At 45.7% G+C, this 16,803-nt stretch overlaps 2 protein-coding genes across 3 annotated transcripts; both read left to right on the forward strand.

The window, feature by feature from the left end:
• The first annotated feature begins 85 nt into the window (after window positions 1-85).
• On the forward strand, window positions 86-9,551 carry dcun1d2b (DCN1, defective in cullin neddylation 1, domain containing 2b). Of its 2 annotated transcripts, none has more exons than XM_056278447.1 (7): window positions 86-112; window positions 943-1,159; window positions 1,361-1,529; window positions 2,074-2,204; window positions 2,709-2,791; window positions 2,994-3,090; window positions 4,845-9,551. In XM_056278447.1, exons 2-7 carry the CDS (start codon window positions 985-987, stop codon window positions 4,922-4,924), a joined length of 735 nt encoding a protein of 244 aa, XP_056134422.1. In that variant the 5' UTR covers window positions 86-112; window positions 943-984; the 3' UTR covers window positions 4,925-9,551. The 2 variants fall into 2 exon arrangements, with proteins under 2 accessions (XP_056134422.1, XP_056134421.1); XM_056278446.1 differs by lacking the exon at window positions 86-112 and adding an exon at window positions 213-218.
• Window positions 9,552-12,192: 2,641 nt separating this feature from the next.
• adprhl1 (ADP-ribosylhydrolase like 1) lies at window positions 12,193-16,207 on the forward strand. Its single transcript, XM_056279162.1, has 7 exons — window positions 12,193-12,406; window positions 14,203-14,367; window positions 14,500-14,625; window positions 14,822-14,962; window positions 15,187-15,314; window positions 15,642-15,774; window positions 15,870-16,207. The coding sequence occupies exons 1-7, from the start codon at window positions 12,193-12,195 to the stop codon at window positions 16,037-16,039; spliced, it is 1,077 nt and encodes a 358-aa protein (XP_056135137.1). The 3' UTR covers window positions 16,040-16,207.
• Window positions 16,208-16,803: the final 596 nt, after the last annotated feature.

Genomic DNA, 16,803 nt, shown 5'->3' on the forward strand with positions numbered 1-16,803 from the left:
ACAGCGGGTGATAAAATGGTAGGTGAGATTTAAAAGAATGACGAACCCCGAAGCCGTTCTTTTAACCTTGTTGAACAAGCGCAATTGCCGGCCAGCGGGTTCGGCGCAGACAGTAAGGACACTTTGAAACTGGGCATGGGGGGGGGGGTGTCCTCTGCCAAGTGTCGCATTGTCAGTGATGTGTCGTTCACCGGAGCCTATATGAGGGGAAATGGAAGGTCAGTTGTTGGTATTTTGAGATCGGACACCCGCACTTGGGACACGTTCCTTTCCCTTTTTGGTATCTGGCCCGCGGTGCGTTGGGTTAGGGGGGAGAGAGGGGGGAGAGACAGGGTGGGAGAGCCTGTTGTTTTACAGACCCCTTGCTCTGGAAACGGGGTCGCGATAAAACTGGCCTGTGTCGGTAAATATATATATATATATATGTGTGTGTGTGTGTCTGTGTGTGTGTGTCGGGTCTGCGTTTCTTCCGAGGCGGCGCGATTCCCCCGAGAGCCGTTTAGTTTGGAGTCCGCACGCACGGGCGACACGTCGCGCGTAAACAAACAAGTCGTGTGTGTCTCGTAGTCGCGAGCCTCCTCGTGGAAACGCAGCTCGTGCCAACGTTTGGCGAGCGCCGCGCGGCTACAATGTCACAGATACGCGTCGTTGTTTCATCAGAGGGTCTCATCAGGTTCGATTTATCACCGGCACGCGCAGTCACGTGTCATCGGCGTTAGGATTCTTCGGTCTTGGCAGGTGTCAGAGAGAGACGGTCACGTCACCAGACGCCAGCAACAAGTTTCCGGTCAGCGCTTGAGAAATGTCACTGCAATCGCTGCATTCCTGTCAAGCCGTCAAAAGTTTGTGTGTCCGTGTGGGAAGCGCCTTTCTCTCCGATTCCCCTATTCCACCCCCCCTTTTATCCACTGGCTTGTGTGCACGGTTTGACTTCTTTTGCAGCATAAGCTGAAATCGTCGCAGAAGGACAAAGTTCGGCAGTTCATGTCCTTCACGCAGGCAGGGGAGAGGACGGCCGTATACTGCCTGACACAGAATGACTGGAAACTAGAAGTCGCCACAGACAACTACTTTCAGACTCCAGACCTCTACTATAAAGAATCCATGAAAACCTCTGTGGACCGGAAGAAGCTGGAGCAGCTCTACAACAGATACAAAGGCGAGCCTTAGAAGTCTCTCTTGTCATCTTCCTGTTTGTTTGTGTGTCCCCCCCCCACCCCACCACCTCCTCTCTTTTCTGCTTGTGTTTCAGACCGGGCACGGTTAGCAAAGCCTGTACTCACGTTGGCACTGTCTGGCTTGTTTTGTGGGTTGAACTTTTCTGCAATGTGGTGCTCACTTTCCCGCGCCGTCTTTGCAGATCCCCAGGATGAGAATAAGATAGGCATTGATGGGATCCAGCAATTCTGTGATGACCTCACCTTGGACCCGGCCAGCATGAGTGTTCTGGTGGTGGCATGGAAGTTTCGAGCTGCCACGCAGTGCGAGTTCAGCAGGAAAGAGTTCCTGGATGGCATGGCTGAGCTGGGGTGAGCACCGAGTTATAATGGCGGTGTCACTTGTGGCGCAGATGCCAGCAAGGTTGGATGTTGCCCATGCAGTATGACGGGCCCAGTTTGTTTTTAAAATCCAGAAAACATTGAAGGTATAGCTCAGCCTCTAAAAGGCAAAATAATGGATCGGGGACATAACTGCATCTTCTAACCGAACGTCGCTCCTCAAGAAGGACCACAGCACGTTACAGTAATTGAATGTTGTTGTTTTTTTAGATTTTTTTCTTTATTTAGAAGATTTAGTAGGTTTTTTTCAAATGTGTTATGTTTGTAAGCAGAACAGTAATATAGATTGTTTCAAATGCCAATTTTTTGGTCAAGCATAGAAGGATGCTAAGCTCAGATGTATTTTACATTTATTTAGTTTAACACTCCAGATTGGGGTTTGAATTCAGATTTACCAGCTGTACAGGTGTTTTAACATAGAATTCCCCACTGAATGAGTTGCGCTTGTACTATCATGTCAATCTGATATTGTGTGTGTGTGTGTGTGTGTTCGTTTTCATTTTTTTTCTCCTAGCTGTGACAGTCCTGAGAAACTGAAAGCGATCCTCCCTAGACTAGAGCAGGAGCTAAAAGACTCAGGGAAGTTCAAAGACTTCTACCAATTCACATTCAACTTTGCCAAGAATCCTGGCCAGAAAGGTTTAGGTAAGCCTAATAGAAAAGCATTCAACAAAGAGCGCACACTTTAAAAGCTATGAGATGAATGCCCTCAGTGTTTGCAATGCACAAAAGTAGTTGCAATATATATATACACACACACACACACACACACACACACTTTTTTTTGGCTGAAAAAGAAGCAATAATACCCTGTAAAAACCATATGACCTCCTTACTTGTGAATGTCAGTTTGCCACTTTGAAAGCAGCACTACTTTCTTAATTGTTTGTTGATAAATGTAAATAAATCTGAAATGATTAACCATCATTGAAATAAGGCATTTGGATTTGACTGTCACTCTTAAATGAGTGAAAGAAAAAGACGGGGAGCTTGAACTCGGGTGGGGTTTTTTTTTGTTGCTTTCTGAGATATTGAATTCCTTTTTGGATGCAGTGAAGGCTCAGTGTCTTTGGTTCTGGGACAAATGTGTCCTTGTCCAAAATATTGAAAATTTTCCATTGTTTTCTTTCTCTTTTCTTTATGCTGTAGACCTAGAAATGGCTGTGGCTTACTGGAATCTAGTTCTGACGGGTCGCTTCAAGTTCTTGGATCTCTGGAACCGTTTTCTACTGGTGAGGGCGGAATCGGCAGAAGTTGTTTAATCCACCAAGATTTTATTTATTTTCTTTTGTTTTTGTTTTTTTCTCGCCAAAGTTTGTCTCTCAAGACCAAAACGTACTACACCTGTTGTCTTCCCTCCTACTTTCTACTGAATGTTTTCCTTGTTATGCTGATGTTGACATAAAACTGGTCCTCTTGCTGTGCTGTTTTCAGGAGCATCACAAACGATCAATTCCGAAGGATACATGGAATCTACTTTTGGACTTTGGCAATATGATTGCAGATGACATGTCAAACTATGATGAGGAAGGTAAGCTAATTAATCCCCCCCCCTCCAGGATACAGGCTGTCCACACAGATAATTTGTTTTATAGTCCAGGGATTAATTCCATTAGGACTCCTCATCTTGCCACGAAACTTGTAAATGAAATCCAACTATCAAATGCAATCAGTATTACAGTAGAGCAATATTCTGATATAGTTTGACGTAGGAGGCAGTTAGGGACAGACCTGTTGACACTGATTTTCTCTGTCCATAAGCTAAGTGTAGCAGTCATTGTCACTCGTGTGCCATCAGCTCACCAGTGAACAGTACCCACCCTTGTAAACGTGGAACCTCAGACCAAAGCTAACACAGACAATCTAATACATTACAAGCTTCATCAGACTGTACCGTGTCACTGTTGTACAGTAATATTTATTGTCATGGCCACCTCAGCATCACGTCTCAACATTTTTCGCTGCTGGAGTTGTTTCCAACGTGTGCATGCTTGCTGCTGCACCAGTGTTTGTCCTACCTGGTTAAAAAATTTCTACAGCGGTATACGGAGACTGGAGAGTGTCTCTAACCATGGTAAAGATGACCGGGAGTATTATGTAACCTGACTCCATGGTCCAGATGGATAAAATAGTGATTTAGTAAGGGAGAAAAGTTGCAGATTTCAGCTTTGAAGGGAAATTTCACTGTCATTATTGTGGCTGTTATGTCAATCATGAATGTTGCCTGAATTTATAGAAGCCAAAAAAAAATTTTTTTTTTAAATGTACCCAATATAAAGTACCATTTTTCTACTTGCAGTCAAGGTCCGACTAGATTCAGCCACTCCTGCAAAACCCAGAATTAATTGTGAAATGTTGCAGTCTGAGATCCAACCTCCGCAAAGCCAGGAGATCACCCCATGACTCACGGGTTGTTAGAATAATCAAATGCTTAATGAAAATGTTACATAATTTACAAACTAGTCACATTGTATCATCTGAACTTTTTCATTGGATTTTTTTCCCCCAATTCACTTTGGGCATCTTGACACCAATACTCCCTAGTGATACAGAACAACTAAATCGAAATACTGCTGTCCTATAGTGGGCATTATTGAGGGCCGATATATGGAGATCAGCTTAGAAAAACAACAAAGTTTCCCCTCAGCCTAATTAATTCTAACTGAAGTAAATATCTTCTGTATCACTGTACTCTCATTATCTTAATGCGATTGTGTTTTGAAAGTGTTCCCAAAGGGATTTGACCAAGCTGGATTGGCCGTGCGTTCTCTACACAAATGTCAACACGGTATCCTCTTCTCACTGCAGGAATAAGGGAATCGTTTTATTGGTCCATCAGACAAAATGTTCAGACATACTTTTTGTTCAGTATCAAGATGACCACAGGTTAGATCTCATCATATTTCCTCCCATATATAATTTGAAACTTATAAAATCTTTTAAGTATGCTGTCATCACCTAACAAGGCAGGAATGGCTGGACTATTTCTATAAGAAATTGACAAATTAGCAAGGTTGTCAATGTGGCAGTGTGGTACCAGCAGGGGGCATCTATGAACGCTGCAGTTGTGGTCGCTTAAGGACTGTTCAGCACTTTGCCCACAAGAGAAATTTTAGTTCGCAGCAAAACACAACACTCATAACCAGCACAGAGCGAAGTACAATAAAAAAACAGTAATTAATAAACAGTAAAATGGTGCGACAACAAAAATCGAATGTGGAGCACAATTATCGAAGTTCCCAAGCTATGGTGTAACTGATCTGGCGTTCTCTGCTCTCTCCTCAGGGGCCTGGCCTGTCCTCATAGACGACTTTGTGGAGTTTGCTCGGCCAATCGTGACCGGGGGCAAGCGCAAAACCATATAGTCTTTATTCTGGCTCCATGTGATAAGTGGAGTTTGTATTTCCCCGAGTATTTTTTTTCTGACTGAGGATTTTTTTTATACACAAGCCAAAAAGAGACTACTTCTTGACAAGCCGGTCTGCAGGCTGTCTGCGAGACGAGACTGTTTTTCCCCCAGTGTTCCAGTTCTTGAGTGAGAGACTGTAGCTTAGGAGTGACCAAGCAGTGAGAAGGAAGACAACAACAGAGTTTTTTTTCCTTCTTCTTTTTTTTTGTTTTGTGGTTTGCTACAGTTCGACTGCCAAGCAAGGACGTTGGAATGGCTGTAGGAATTGCTGTTGCTAGTGTGCTAGGGGGCAGCGATGGTAATCCTAGTACTCCTCACTGATGGCTGAACCGCAAATTGGTGTGGCTTAGAACCACTGCTGTGGACTTGGCTTGCTTACTTACACCCTCCTTCCCTGCCCCTGGCACCGTGAGCGGGGACAATGGCAGAAAATGCGCTTTCTGCAGGTGCAGACATTGATGAAGTGTAAGACACAGTAGGATGTGGCCTCTTGCATTGTCAATTTGGAATGGAATATGATGTTACATTTTGCATGTTTTTTTTTTTTTTTGTCAACTAGCATTGGGCAGTGCCATGGAGGCGTAGGAGGCAAAACAATTCTCTATATTATTTTCACTGAGAGACTGTGGGAGCTCACACAATCGTACTGAGAGGAGCGCAAAATCGCTCACTTGCTGTTGCGTGTGGGTCTGCGTTTGTGTGTGTGTTATGGGTTTAAAGTTAGGCCTCTTTTTAACAGAGCAAATTAGGTTTTATCATAATGTGGGAAGAGCTCTGAATCGGTGACCTTCTCTCACTGAGCAACAAAGGAAAAGTTCAGATCCACTTTTTGTATTCAGATGGAGAATTGGACAGAGCAGCGTGATTTTTGAGCTCAGCACCAGCAGCCACTTGTTACAGTCACCTATGGGTGCAGTTGAAATACTGTACCCATAGGACTACGAATGAATAGCGCTTTAGAAGCGTGTGTGTGTGTGTGTGTGTGTGTGTGTGTATATACACACACTGAGGAGCCAAAACATTATGACCACCTGCCTAATATACAGTTGATCCTCCGTGTGCTACCAAAACAGCACCAACTTGCCGAGGCATGGACTCTACAAGACCCCCGAAGGTGTCCTGTGGTATCTGGCACTAAAACATTAGCGGCAGATCCTTGAAGTCCTGTACGTTGTGAGGTTGAGCTGCATAGATCGGACTTGTTGGTCCAGCACATCCCACAGATGCTCAATCGGATCAAGATCTGGAGAATTGGGAGGCCAGGGCAACACCTTGAACACTTCATCGTGTTCCTCAAACCATTCCCGAACAATATGTGTGTGCCGTGTGGCAGGGCGCATTATCCTGCTGAAAGAGGCCACTGCCATCAGGGAATACCATTGCCCTGAAGGGGTGTACCTGGTCTGTAACGATGTTTGGGTAGGTGGCACGTGTGAAATTGAAGTCCACGTGAATGGCCAGACCCAGGATTTCCCAGCAGAACATCGCCCAGAACATCACACTACCTCCACCAGCTTGTCGTCTTTCCGTAGTGCATCCTGGTGTCAACATTTCCCTAGCTAAACTGCTTACACGTACGCGGCCAACCATGTGCTCTTAAAGAAAACGGGACTCATCGGACCAGACGACCTTCTTCCACTGCTCCAAGGTCCAGTTCCAATGCTCGCATGCCAACTGTAGGCACTTTTGATGGTGGATCGGGGTCATCATGGGCACTCTGACCGGGATGTAGCCTCATATGCCGGGTGCGATGAACTGTGTGTTGTGACACATTCCTCCTATGATCATCATTCAGATTTTCTGTGACTTGTGCCACAGTAGACCTTCTGTCGTTTCTGACCAAACAGGATATGCTTTATTGCCCTTGTGCATCAATGGGCCTTGGGTACCCAACACCCTGTCGCCGGTTTGTAGTTTGTTCCTCCTTGAACCACTGTCGATAGGTACTCACCACTGCTGACAGGGAGCACCCCCAAGCCTTGGCGTTTCAGAGATGCTCTGACCCAGTCTTCCGGCCGTAACAATTTGGCCCTTATGGCGGCATGATAGGCCAGTTGTTAGCACTGTTGCCTCACAGCGTGAAGGCCCTGGGTTCGAACCCCAGGCCCTCCCAGGTCTTTTCTGTGTGGAGTTTGCATGTTCTCCCTGTGTCTGCGTGGGTTTCCTCCGGGTGCTCCGGTTTCCTCCCACCATCAAAAAGACGTGCATGTTAGGGTTAATACTCCTGTCTGTGCCCCTGGCCAAGGCAATGGAAAGAAGAACTGGAGTTGGCCCCCAGAGGCCGCAGCTGCCTACTGCTCCTATACAATAGGATGGGTTGAACGCAGAGAACAAATGTCATTGTAAGAATACAATGACAAATTAAAGTGGCTTTCTTTTGTCAGGGTCACTCAGGTCTTTATTCCTGCCCATTTCTCCTGCGTCCAGCACGTTGACTAAAAGAAATGAATGGTTGCTTACCATCTCATCTACCCAGACCTTGACATGTGCCCTTGTTTGGAGATGATCAATGTTATTTGTTCATCTGTAAGTGGTCATAATGTTTTGGCTCATCAGTTTATATGTGTGTGTGTGTGTGTGAGAGAGAAATGACACTTATAATCCTGATGAGAAGTATCTGAGAAGCTTATATGATCCTGTTTTTACACCTACGTTTGATTTTGTTTGCTGTTTTTTTTTCCAGTTTAGTTTCGCAATGCATAATCTGTTGTACACGAGGAGAAACTGACTGGCAGATCAACTGTTTTCCGATATATCCAGGCGATAACTCGTCCTGTACTTGCCAACTCTACCAACTGCACTGATCAACACTTTTTATTTCATGGTCGTCGTAGGTCTTCTGCCAGGTAGCACTACACACAGCGACTCTACTGTTCAGTTTACATGACAGTAGCGTTCACTTCGAACATCCTACACTGATTTTTTTTTTTTTGAATGCACAGCTACATCAAGTTGAGTTTTTCAAGAGTACTTCAAATTGTTACTACAGTCTTATGTCTGTTGCTAATCATGTACTACTTCTACCTAATTTCGCTCGGTGGTGTTGGCTAGTTGGTCAATGGTCCATTTCACTGCTTCAGAGGAAGTCATTTCACATGTGTAAAGTTAGAAACTTGAACAAGAGTATATGGTTAATGCGTTCAGCCCCATCTTGGTGGGAGAGTAGAGTGTAAACTAGAACTCAGGTACCAGTAGTTCTCTCCTCCTCGGCCTCAGCGGGCATCTAGGAGGCTTGCTCTTTCAGTTACACCAGTCTTTGCTGTGTTCTCTCCGCTGCAAACCACCTAGCCATGCTCAAGTTCCCATTCATGTAGTTTTCCGGTGGCCGTGATGGAGGGGTTTGTTATGCTGCGTCTGGGAGGAGAAATGAGGGCTGACTTAAGTTATTCACTTGCTTTACATTCGCATGAACAAATGACAACATCCAACTGAAAGTGGAACGACCCCCCCCTGTTTTTATTATGCCAGCAAGACTCGTGTTACAGTCTCCACATTTGCCCTAATCAATCTCTAATCAAGGGGAATTGGACAAGACTGCAGAGTTCTGCCAACTAAGGGGGGCGATGGCTATTTTAATGAATCTCAACTGTCGAAGGTTTGCTTCAGATGAGGTGTGCTCTTATTGGTTGCAGCTCAAGGCCAAAGCCTGTTTCCTCGTAGGTACACGTAAGCATGTGTTGCGACACAGAAGGGGTTTTTTCTTCATAGCCATTGCTTGCAGAGGCTCACACGCACATCTCAGAAACCTCAACGGGGTGTCAGCTGGGACCGGGTTCCCACGAGTCATACCGATCGAAGCCAACTGTGGTCGAACAGAGAAGGGTATCAAGTCAGCACGACATCGACATAAAACCAAAACCGCAGCGGTGACAAAAGAGGCAACAGATATACAGACAGACAGAACAAAGAACTAAATAAAGTTATATACCAATAGCTTTACATGCTCTTTTTGGCTGTTTTGCTGACATTCCTTGTCTCCTTTTCCAGATTTCCATGGCTATTCCTGTATAATTTGGATTTGTATATGCGATTCTGCCCTATATGGCACACACAAGTATGTAGGCAAACGCCTGTGCAGTAGATGAGCATCAGTGTAATGTACACGCTTGCAAATGCACAGAACTTAAAGCAGAAATCAGGCTTCAAGAGTCAAAACAGTCACTTAGAAACCAGACCGGGTGAGTTGTGTGCTGACCCACTGAAGTATTTCAGTTGTACTGTCCTGGTTCATGTCTAAGTAAGGCTAGGTGCGACTGAGCTTGGTCAAAACTGCGCAATGATGGGAAAACTTTCCCAGCTGGCTGTCGTGGACTTGTTCCTTAAGAGCACTGGTGGTTTTGGAACAGGGAGAGGAGCCAACCCTCATTGTCCTGAAACTTTAAAGAGGTACGCTTTTGAGTTGTCAAACATGTTAACCGTGTTTTTAGCCCTCCTCAGCTCATTATGCTCAAAACAGTGTTATTTCTGCAGAATAAAACAAATGTTGACACTGTCTTGTCATGGAGGTATACAGTATATTGCTTTTGGCAAAAGGACAATAAAGCATGTAGATTTTTATAAAACGCTGTGACTTTCAGGTATGTTTTCAATCTGTGAATTGGAAATGTATGTTTTTTGTTTTTCTTCTCCGAAGAAATCTTTCGAGTTTGTGGTTTGTAGATGTAGTGTGCTGTTTTGTGTTTCTATTTTTTTTTTTTTTACTTGGGAAGTGGGTCATGAAACACGCATGTTGCAAGAGGCCATCTGTGGCGTTAGCATGGCGACACTTGACCCCATCATCCGCAGTGATCACCTTATGGGAGAGAGAGAGTGAGACGATAAGTAGGAGTGTAAAAAAAAAAATACCGATGCGCTTGAGTGTCATGATACAGTCTCACAGAATCATCGATTCTTTAAAACTGCATCGCTTCTTAGAATAGACTAGAATACTCTGTATTAGTCACTTTGTACATGCATACAAATGAAATTTACTCTCTTCATTTAACCCATCCTAGCTGTGTAGCTAGGAGTGGTGTGCAGCATCCGGGGACCAACTCCACTTATTTCTTCCCATTGCCTCGGTCAGGGGCACAGACAGGAGGATTAAGCCAAACATGCATGTTTTGTTTTTTTATGGTGGGAGGAAACTGGAGTGCTCCACAGAAAGGGCCTGGGGTGGCCTGGGGTCCGAACCCAGGACCTCCTTGCTGTGAGGCAACAGCGCTGACCACTGGGCCACCGTGCCGCCCTTAAAGCCTCTGGAATTGAAATAGTAAAAATGCATATATGATATCAACGTTTGCGTCCCATTGAGCATCCACAAGAAAATAAAAGTTCATAACTATTAGAAAACCCAGCTCAGAAAACAGCTCGTTTAGCTGTTTAGACCGTTTCTCAAGACTGTGTAGGCGCGGCAGATCACGTTTTGATTGACATCTCCCGCCGCACGTGTGTGCTTCCCCCCCCCCCCGAAACACGGCGCGGTGTGCGTGTAACCAACCTCCTTTCTAGTTCCGTTCCAAGAAAATAGTTCCTACATGAAACTGCTCACAACAAGGTGTGTGTACTATCCTGAGTAACCGGGTCATGGTTTCTAGAAAGAGGCGGTCGCTGTTGAGTTTTTCAAATGCGTTTTTCCCGCTTCGAGCGACACAAGCCGATAAAGCGCGCGCTACAGGTAAGAGGGCAACACGTGTACTCTTGAGTTTGGTGGTGAACCGTCGCCTTTAAGATGTACACAGACCTGGCAGCGGCACGACTTCATTATGCTGTTTACAACTCTGACCACTAGGTGGCGGGTGCCGTATTGTAACGGCTACACAGAGCCACAACAACAGCAGGCGTTGCCAGTACCACACTATCTATGGCTCCGGTTAACCTGACTTTACGGATATTGAGGGATTTTCATCGGCATTTTTTTTCCCAAAATATTGACGAAACACTGCAAGATATCGCGGTGTTTATATTATGATATATCATATATATGATATATATATGTATCATATATCTATATATATATCTATATATATATATATCATATATATCACACACACATATATATATATCATATATCTATATATCTATATCTATATATATATCATATATATCACACACACATATATATATATATATCATATATATCACACACACACACACACACACACACACACATATATATATATATATATATATTGAACCATGATACAAAATGTATCCAAATTCTTCCCAATCCGCCGCCCTAGTGACACGGGTGTAAGAGATGCAGGTGGGTGGGTGAAGGAGCTGACCCAACAACAGGGCTGACTCAAGAAAATGATCAATGTGTTGACATGAGATGATCAATCCAGGCAGTTTAAAATGGTGTATTTAGGGTGAAAATTGGGTTTTAAACAAGGAAGAGGCAGTAGCATGAGATGGGCATTAGAAAGGAGGGCAGGCCAGGGATGATGCTCCAGTCTAACCCTCCTCCCGTCGGGTAGGAGGGGTGTCAACAAAGCCGTGGGCCAGCTGACCACACTTGCACTTCAGCCCAGTGGTCCATTAGCATCCCTTCCCCCAAACTACCCCCTACTTTTTTATGACTGTAAAGCTAACGGAGCCATGGGGATTGCCTTTTTAGGAGACACCTGATCACAGCTAATCCCACTGCCGCCCAACACAAAGAAGCTGTGGCTGATAAAGACCATGACCCATATGCGTGTGTGTGTGTGTGTGTGTGTGTGTGTGTGAGTGTGTGTGTGTGCGTGCGCACCCCCCTTCCCGAGACAAAGTGTCTGCCATTGCCATGTGAGAGGGTGATAGAGACTGTTGAGGGGCTGTTGATGAGATGGGACACTGGAAGTCAGCCTTGGGATTGGGTACAGCTACTATGTACAGTTGAAGAGCTGGAGGTCTGTAGTTGCATCGCTTCAGTCAGAAATTGTGCCACTATAGAGCACAGAGCATGGCTTTTTAAATGGCCGTGAGGGCTTTTTTTGGGGGGGGGGTGATCTCTTTGGACAAGAAAGGCTGTGTAAAACAAAGGGTGTGTCAAACCTGTGGGAGATATTCTTGGATCTGAGCTGTACAGCTCGAACATCCTGTAAATAGACATTCGGCGTGTGGAGGTTCAGATACTGGGGGTGCAGCAAGAGGCATTCAAATCACAGGTGACATTTGAAGGCTCTTTTCCTCTCTGCTAAGGGAGGACGGTGTCTATTTAGCCCGGACAGCTTCGCTACTGAGTACTAGGCGGAATCCTGCATCATGGAGAAGTTCCAGGCAGCCATGGTTCTCGGTGCCGTCGGCGATGCCTTGGGGTACAGAAAGGGCAGATGGGAGAGCTGCACGTCAGGCCGTCAGATCCAGGAGGAACTGGCGTCTCTGGGGGGCCTGGGGGCCCTGAGGTTGGACGCCGATAACTGGCCTCTCAGTGATGGAGTGCTGATGTTCATGACCACTGTGGAGGCACTTGTAACAGGTAAGGTGGAAGGCGGGTGGATTGACGGATGCTTAGAAAAATGTGGGTAAAAAGGGAGATGGGGACTGCAGAACCAGAATGAAAAGATTTTATTTTGAACACGTCTAGGAGAGTAGAAATTGAAATGGAAATGATGGTATATGTACTTTATTTGGTATACGTACCTTTTTTCAGTGATTCATCCTGTCCCGCCGTATCGACACACAACACCACAGTTGGGCTTTTCACCTTTCTGTGCTAAGCAGGACCAGAATAGCTTTCTACGTATAGCTCATGGGAGCTGTTAATCACAACATTTCTTTACAACTAAACCTGTGAACGCAACATAATCCACCCTGACAGCCATAATCCATCATAGTCAAATAATCCAAAATGGTTACCTTGGAGTAAATGTCACCACATCACTTCTGATCTTCATCGTCGCTTTCGAGCAGCCAAACAGGCTTGCCAGGACAGAAGAGTCCAAAATAGAAAGTTCTGGAAAATTTGAGCCTCGTGTCTTCCTGACGGAACAATAGCAGACTAGGCCCCTCCGTGATCCGGCAGGGTCATATTTAGCTGTGGATACCGTTGAAAGCCAGCAACAACAGTCGCGTGAAAGGGCGATGACATCTACTGAGATACGGCCCGCTGTTAAGCCGCATTCCAGCATGTACACATGTGTGCATAAACTCAAGGGAATCCTGGTACACACGGCAACAAGGACACAAAAATTAACATTAACCTTAGGGAGAGTCGACGACGTCAGTGTCAGAGAAGAAAAGTGTACGTTAAATTTACTAGGCAACATACAAAAAAGGGTGTGAGAACATTTTTCCCGGTATATTGAACCCAGCGCCGGAGTTCTCTTTACTACGTTTGAAGTCAAAGTTCTTGTGCTCTGGCTCTTAACACAAGGGATGATATATGTACACAATTCATACGTTATATACACAATATACAGTTCAGGATAACACAACAATGTAAGGTGCATATGGGTGGGTCAGCTGTTCAGCAACCGGACTGCCTGTGGAAAGAAACTATGACTGAGCTGGGCGGTGTGTGACTTAGATGCTCCGGTAACATTGTTTAGATGGAAGCAGCGAGAACAGAGCATGAGCAGGGCGGCTGGTGTCCTTAACGATGTTTCGGGCTTTCCTTTTGCAGCGAGTGGTGTAAATATTATGAAGCCGTGGTAGTTCCGCGCCGATGGGTTTTTGCTGCTGTCTTTCCAGTCCTTTGAAGCAGTCTGCAACCCTGAGCGGTCAGGTTGCCAAACCACACTGTGACACGGCCTGTCGAGACACTCTCCATGGTACTGCCATAAAAGTTCACGAGAGTTTTGGCGCTCATACCAGAACCGTGCCACCCCTCTCTCACTAAAACCGCGTCTACTATCATCCCCCTCCCCCCTTTCACATACATAAACTATAATCTTTATCAGTGATTTCACTTCTCTCTCTTTCCTCCCTCCAACCCGCTATAACACACCGTAGCCGATGTAAGAGCAAGTCCCTGTCTCAGCCAAGTCCTAAGCCGTTGCGTTTGACAAAAGGTTTGTTTCTCAACTCAGGGAAAAAACACACAAAAAAACTCCCCAGCAGGGTGTCTGTGAGCTCAGCTGGTGGATCTGCTGATGTCTGGAAACAGCTCCGGCAGCACTGCAGGCATGCTGGTCCTAATCTGTGGTTCAGCGGTCCGAGGCTAAACTTAGACCACGGCAGCACCACTTATCTCGCTTCGCATGCCAATCATACATGAATCTTACCCGCTGTGTGTGTGTGCGTGTGCGCGCGTGTGTGTGTGTGTGTGTTAAGACTACTGGTGTCTCGAGGATCTGTACCGGGAACTAGTGCGTCTCTATGTAGAAGCTATGGTGTCTCTCCAGGGAAGAGCCCCCGATCCTGCGACCGTGGAGGGCTGTGCTCACCTCAAGCCAAACAACTTCCTGCTGGCCTGGCACACACCCTTCAACGAGAAAGGTCATTGCACATCTTGGACTTGTTTTTCCATTGCCTGTTGATGCGATGAATATATTACAATTTTCTGAGGGCAATACTGATGTTAAATACGTGCGCATCCACAAGTGACCCCACACTGGTGTCTGTGTCCAGGTTCCGGGTTCGGGGCAGCCGCGAAGGCCATGTGTGTGGGTATGAGGTACTGGCAGCCAGAGAGACTGGAGAATCTGGTGGAGGTCAGCGTCGAGACGGGCAGGATGACACACAATCACCCGACAGGTGAAAGTTCACATCAGATTTTAACCAATTAGGAGAAGCTCATGCGCCGTAAACGTCACGATGATGATGACCTGTGGATATTGCAATGTTCCGGCCAATACACAGCCGATTCACTGCAGCCATTCTGTCTGCGAGTTTGAGCACCTGTTGGGCATCACTGCGGTAGTAACTTTCATACTGTGGCTGTTTGCCTCAGGCTTCCTAGGTGCCCTGACAACGGCACTATTTGCATCCTACGCAATCCAGGGGAAACCCCCCGTAGCGTGGGGCCGCGAACTCATGAAGGTCATCCCGAAGGCCGAGGAGTACTGTAGGAAGACCATACGACACATGGCAGGTCAGATTGTGTTTCTCTGTGTACGTGCCCTAAGCTCGTTATTGGTTTTTGTTAATGAAGCCGCAGTGATCAGAGCGTCTATAAACATGCCGGCAATATCAGCATACTCCCGTTCGTGTGTTGTGAGCGAGAGAGCGAGACTGCCAGCGGACGACTGGAGGACTCACGAATGACGCGAGATTGTGCGTCGCCGCTGATGTCTGTATCTGTGCACTCCTCCGTAGAGTATCAGGAAAACTGGTTCTACTTTGAGGCCAAGTGGCAGTTTTACCTGGAAGAGCGGGAGATAGAGAAGGAGGGGCAGAACAAACCCTTGTTCCCCGATCGCTATGACGCCGAAGAAACAGACAAGGTGACAGTGAAGCAATTCTGTCTTCGAAAGACTTACGGACCGTCAGAAAAGTCCGACAATATAAACTCGCACATTTTACAAATAAACCTTTCACTATATGTCTGTGTAGGTTCCTTTTAGTTGTCCATGTTAACATTTCAAAATGAAATACGAAACACTCGGCTGAATCTGTCACCGTGGAGTTGAAAGTGAGCCTATTCAGATGAACGGCAAAAGGTTTTGTGCGCCGTAGTGATGAGTCCAGTCGAGTGTTTTGTATTTTATTTTGAAATCTGTCATCCTTCAACACCCCTGTGCTCCCTTTCCTCCGTGCCTCTATCCATTCAGATGTATAAACGGTGGAGCTCAGAGGGCCGCGCTGGCCGTAGGGGCCACGATTCCCCCATGATAGCCTATGACGCTCTTCTGGCAGCAGGGAGCGACTGGACAGAGCTCTGTCGGAGGGCCATGTTCCACGGAGGTAAGGATCACCGCATTCAACAACCACAAATACCTCAAACGCACACCAGCAGCCTGCTTACTTGGCACTCAATCACCCATGTTCTGCTTTTTCAGGTGAGAGTGAAGCCACAGGTCTGATAGCAGGATGTCTCTACGGCCTCATCCACGGCCTGAGCCACGTTCCCAAAGAACTGTACCAGGATCTGGACAAACGAGAGCGCATAGAGGAGCTCGGAGCCGCGCTTTACAATGCAGCGTGTGCAGAGAAGTGCTTAGAAAAGTAATCCAGCTCAATACTGGCCCGAACCCCACGTCCTACCAGAGAAACCGCATGTTGTTCTGTGAACCGTTTACCTTTGTCCAACACTGACCACTACTGGTCATTGGTGGCATCTAAATTATCTTGCAATTGAACCGAAATCAGGAATCAGATTTAGCTTTTCATGTCTAAAAACCTTGAACACGGCGTAATAAAACAATCAGCAACATTCTTTATTATTATTTGTAAATGACTAATGTTATGTTTATTATACCTTTATCCATTGCTGTTCTCAATTGTCTCAAGAACTATGAGGGAGTGGTCTATTGTCCTTGTTAATATTCATGAGCTGACCTTCGAGTGACAATTACAAGCAAAGATGATGGTAATAGTAGGCGGGGTTTCATGATTTGAGGATTTTATTTGATTGGCCGTATGTAAACAAGTCTATGATGTCAGAGTAAAAAAAACAGCTGAGACAAGCTGAAGTAGGGAGAACTCTTAAAAAGAGGAAAATAGAAAAATGGAATTCTACCTTTCATACTTTTATTTTTTCAGTAGAAAGATACAGTTTAAAAAGTAATAAGTGATGTTAGAAAATATTAGTGTTTCAAACTCGATACGTCTTTAAGTGGTATTCTCCACTTTTTTCTTCCTTCTGTAACTCTCCCGTTGTAATTTTGACTAAATGATCTGACCAGAAAGGGTCATGCCAACACATACTCCCCTCACATCTCGTAGACGTGAGTGAGAGGAAACGGTCAAAGGGAGACAATTTAGAGTACTGAG

The sequence above is a fragment of the Lampris incognitus genome, chromosome 4 (genome assembly GCF_029633865.1).
Source record: "Lampris incognitus isolate fLamInc1 chromosome 4, fLamInc1.hap2, whole genome shotgun sequence".
NCBI lineage: Eukaryota > Metazoa > Chordata > Actinopteri > Lampriformes > Lampridae > Lampris > Lampris incognitus.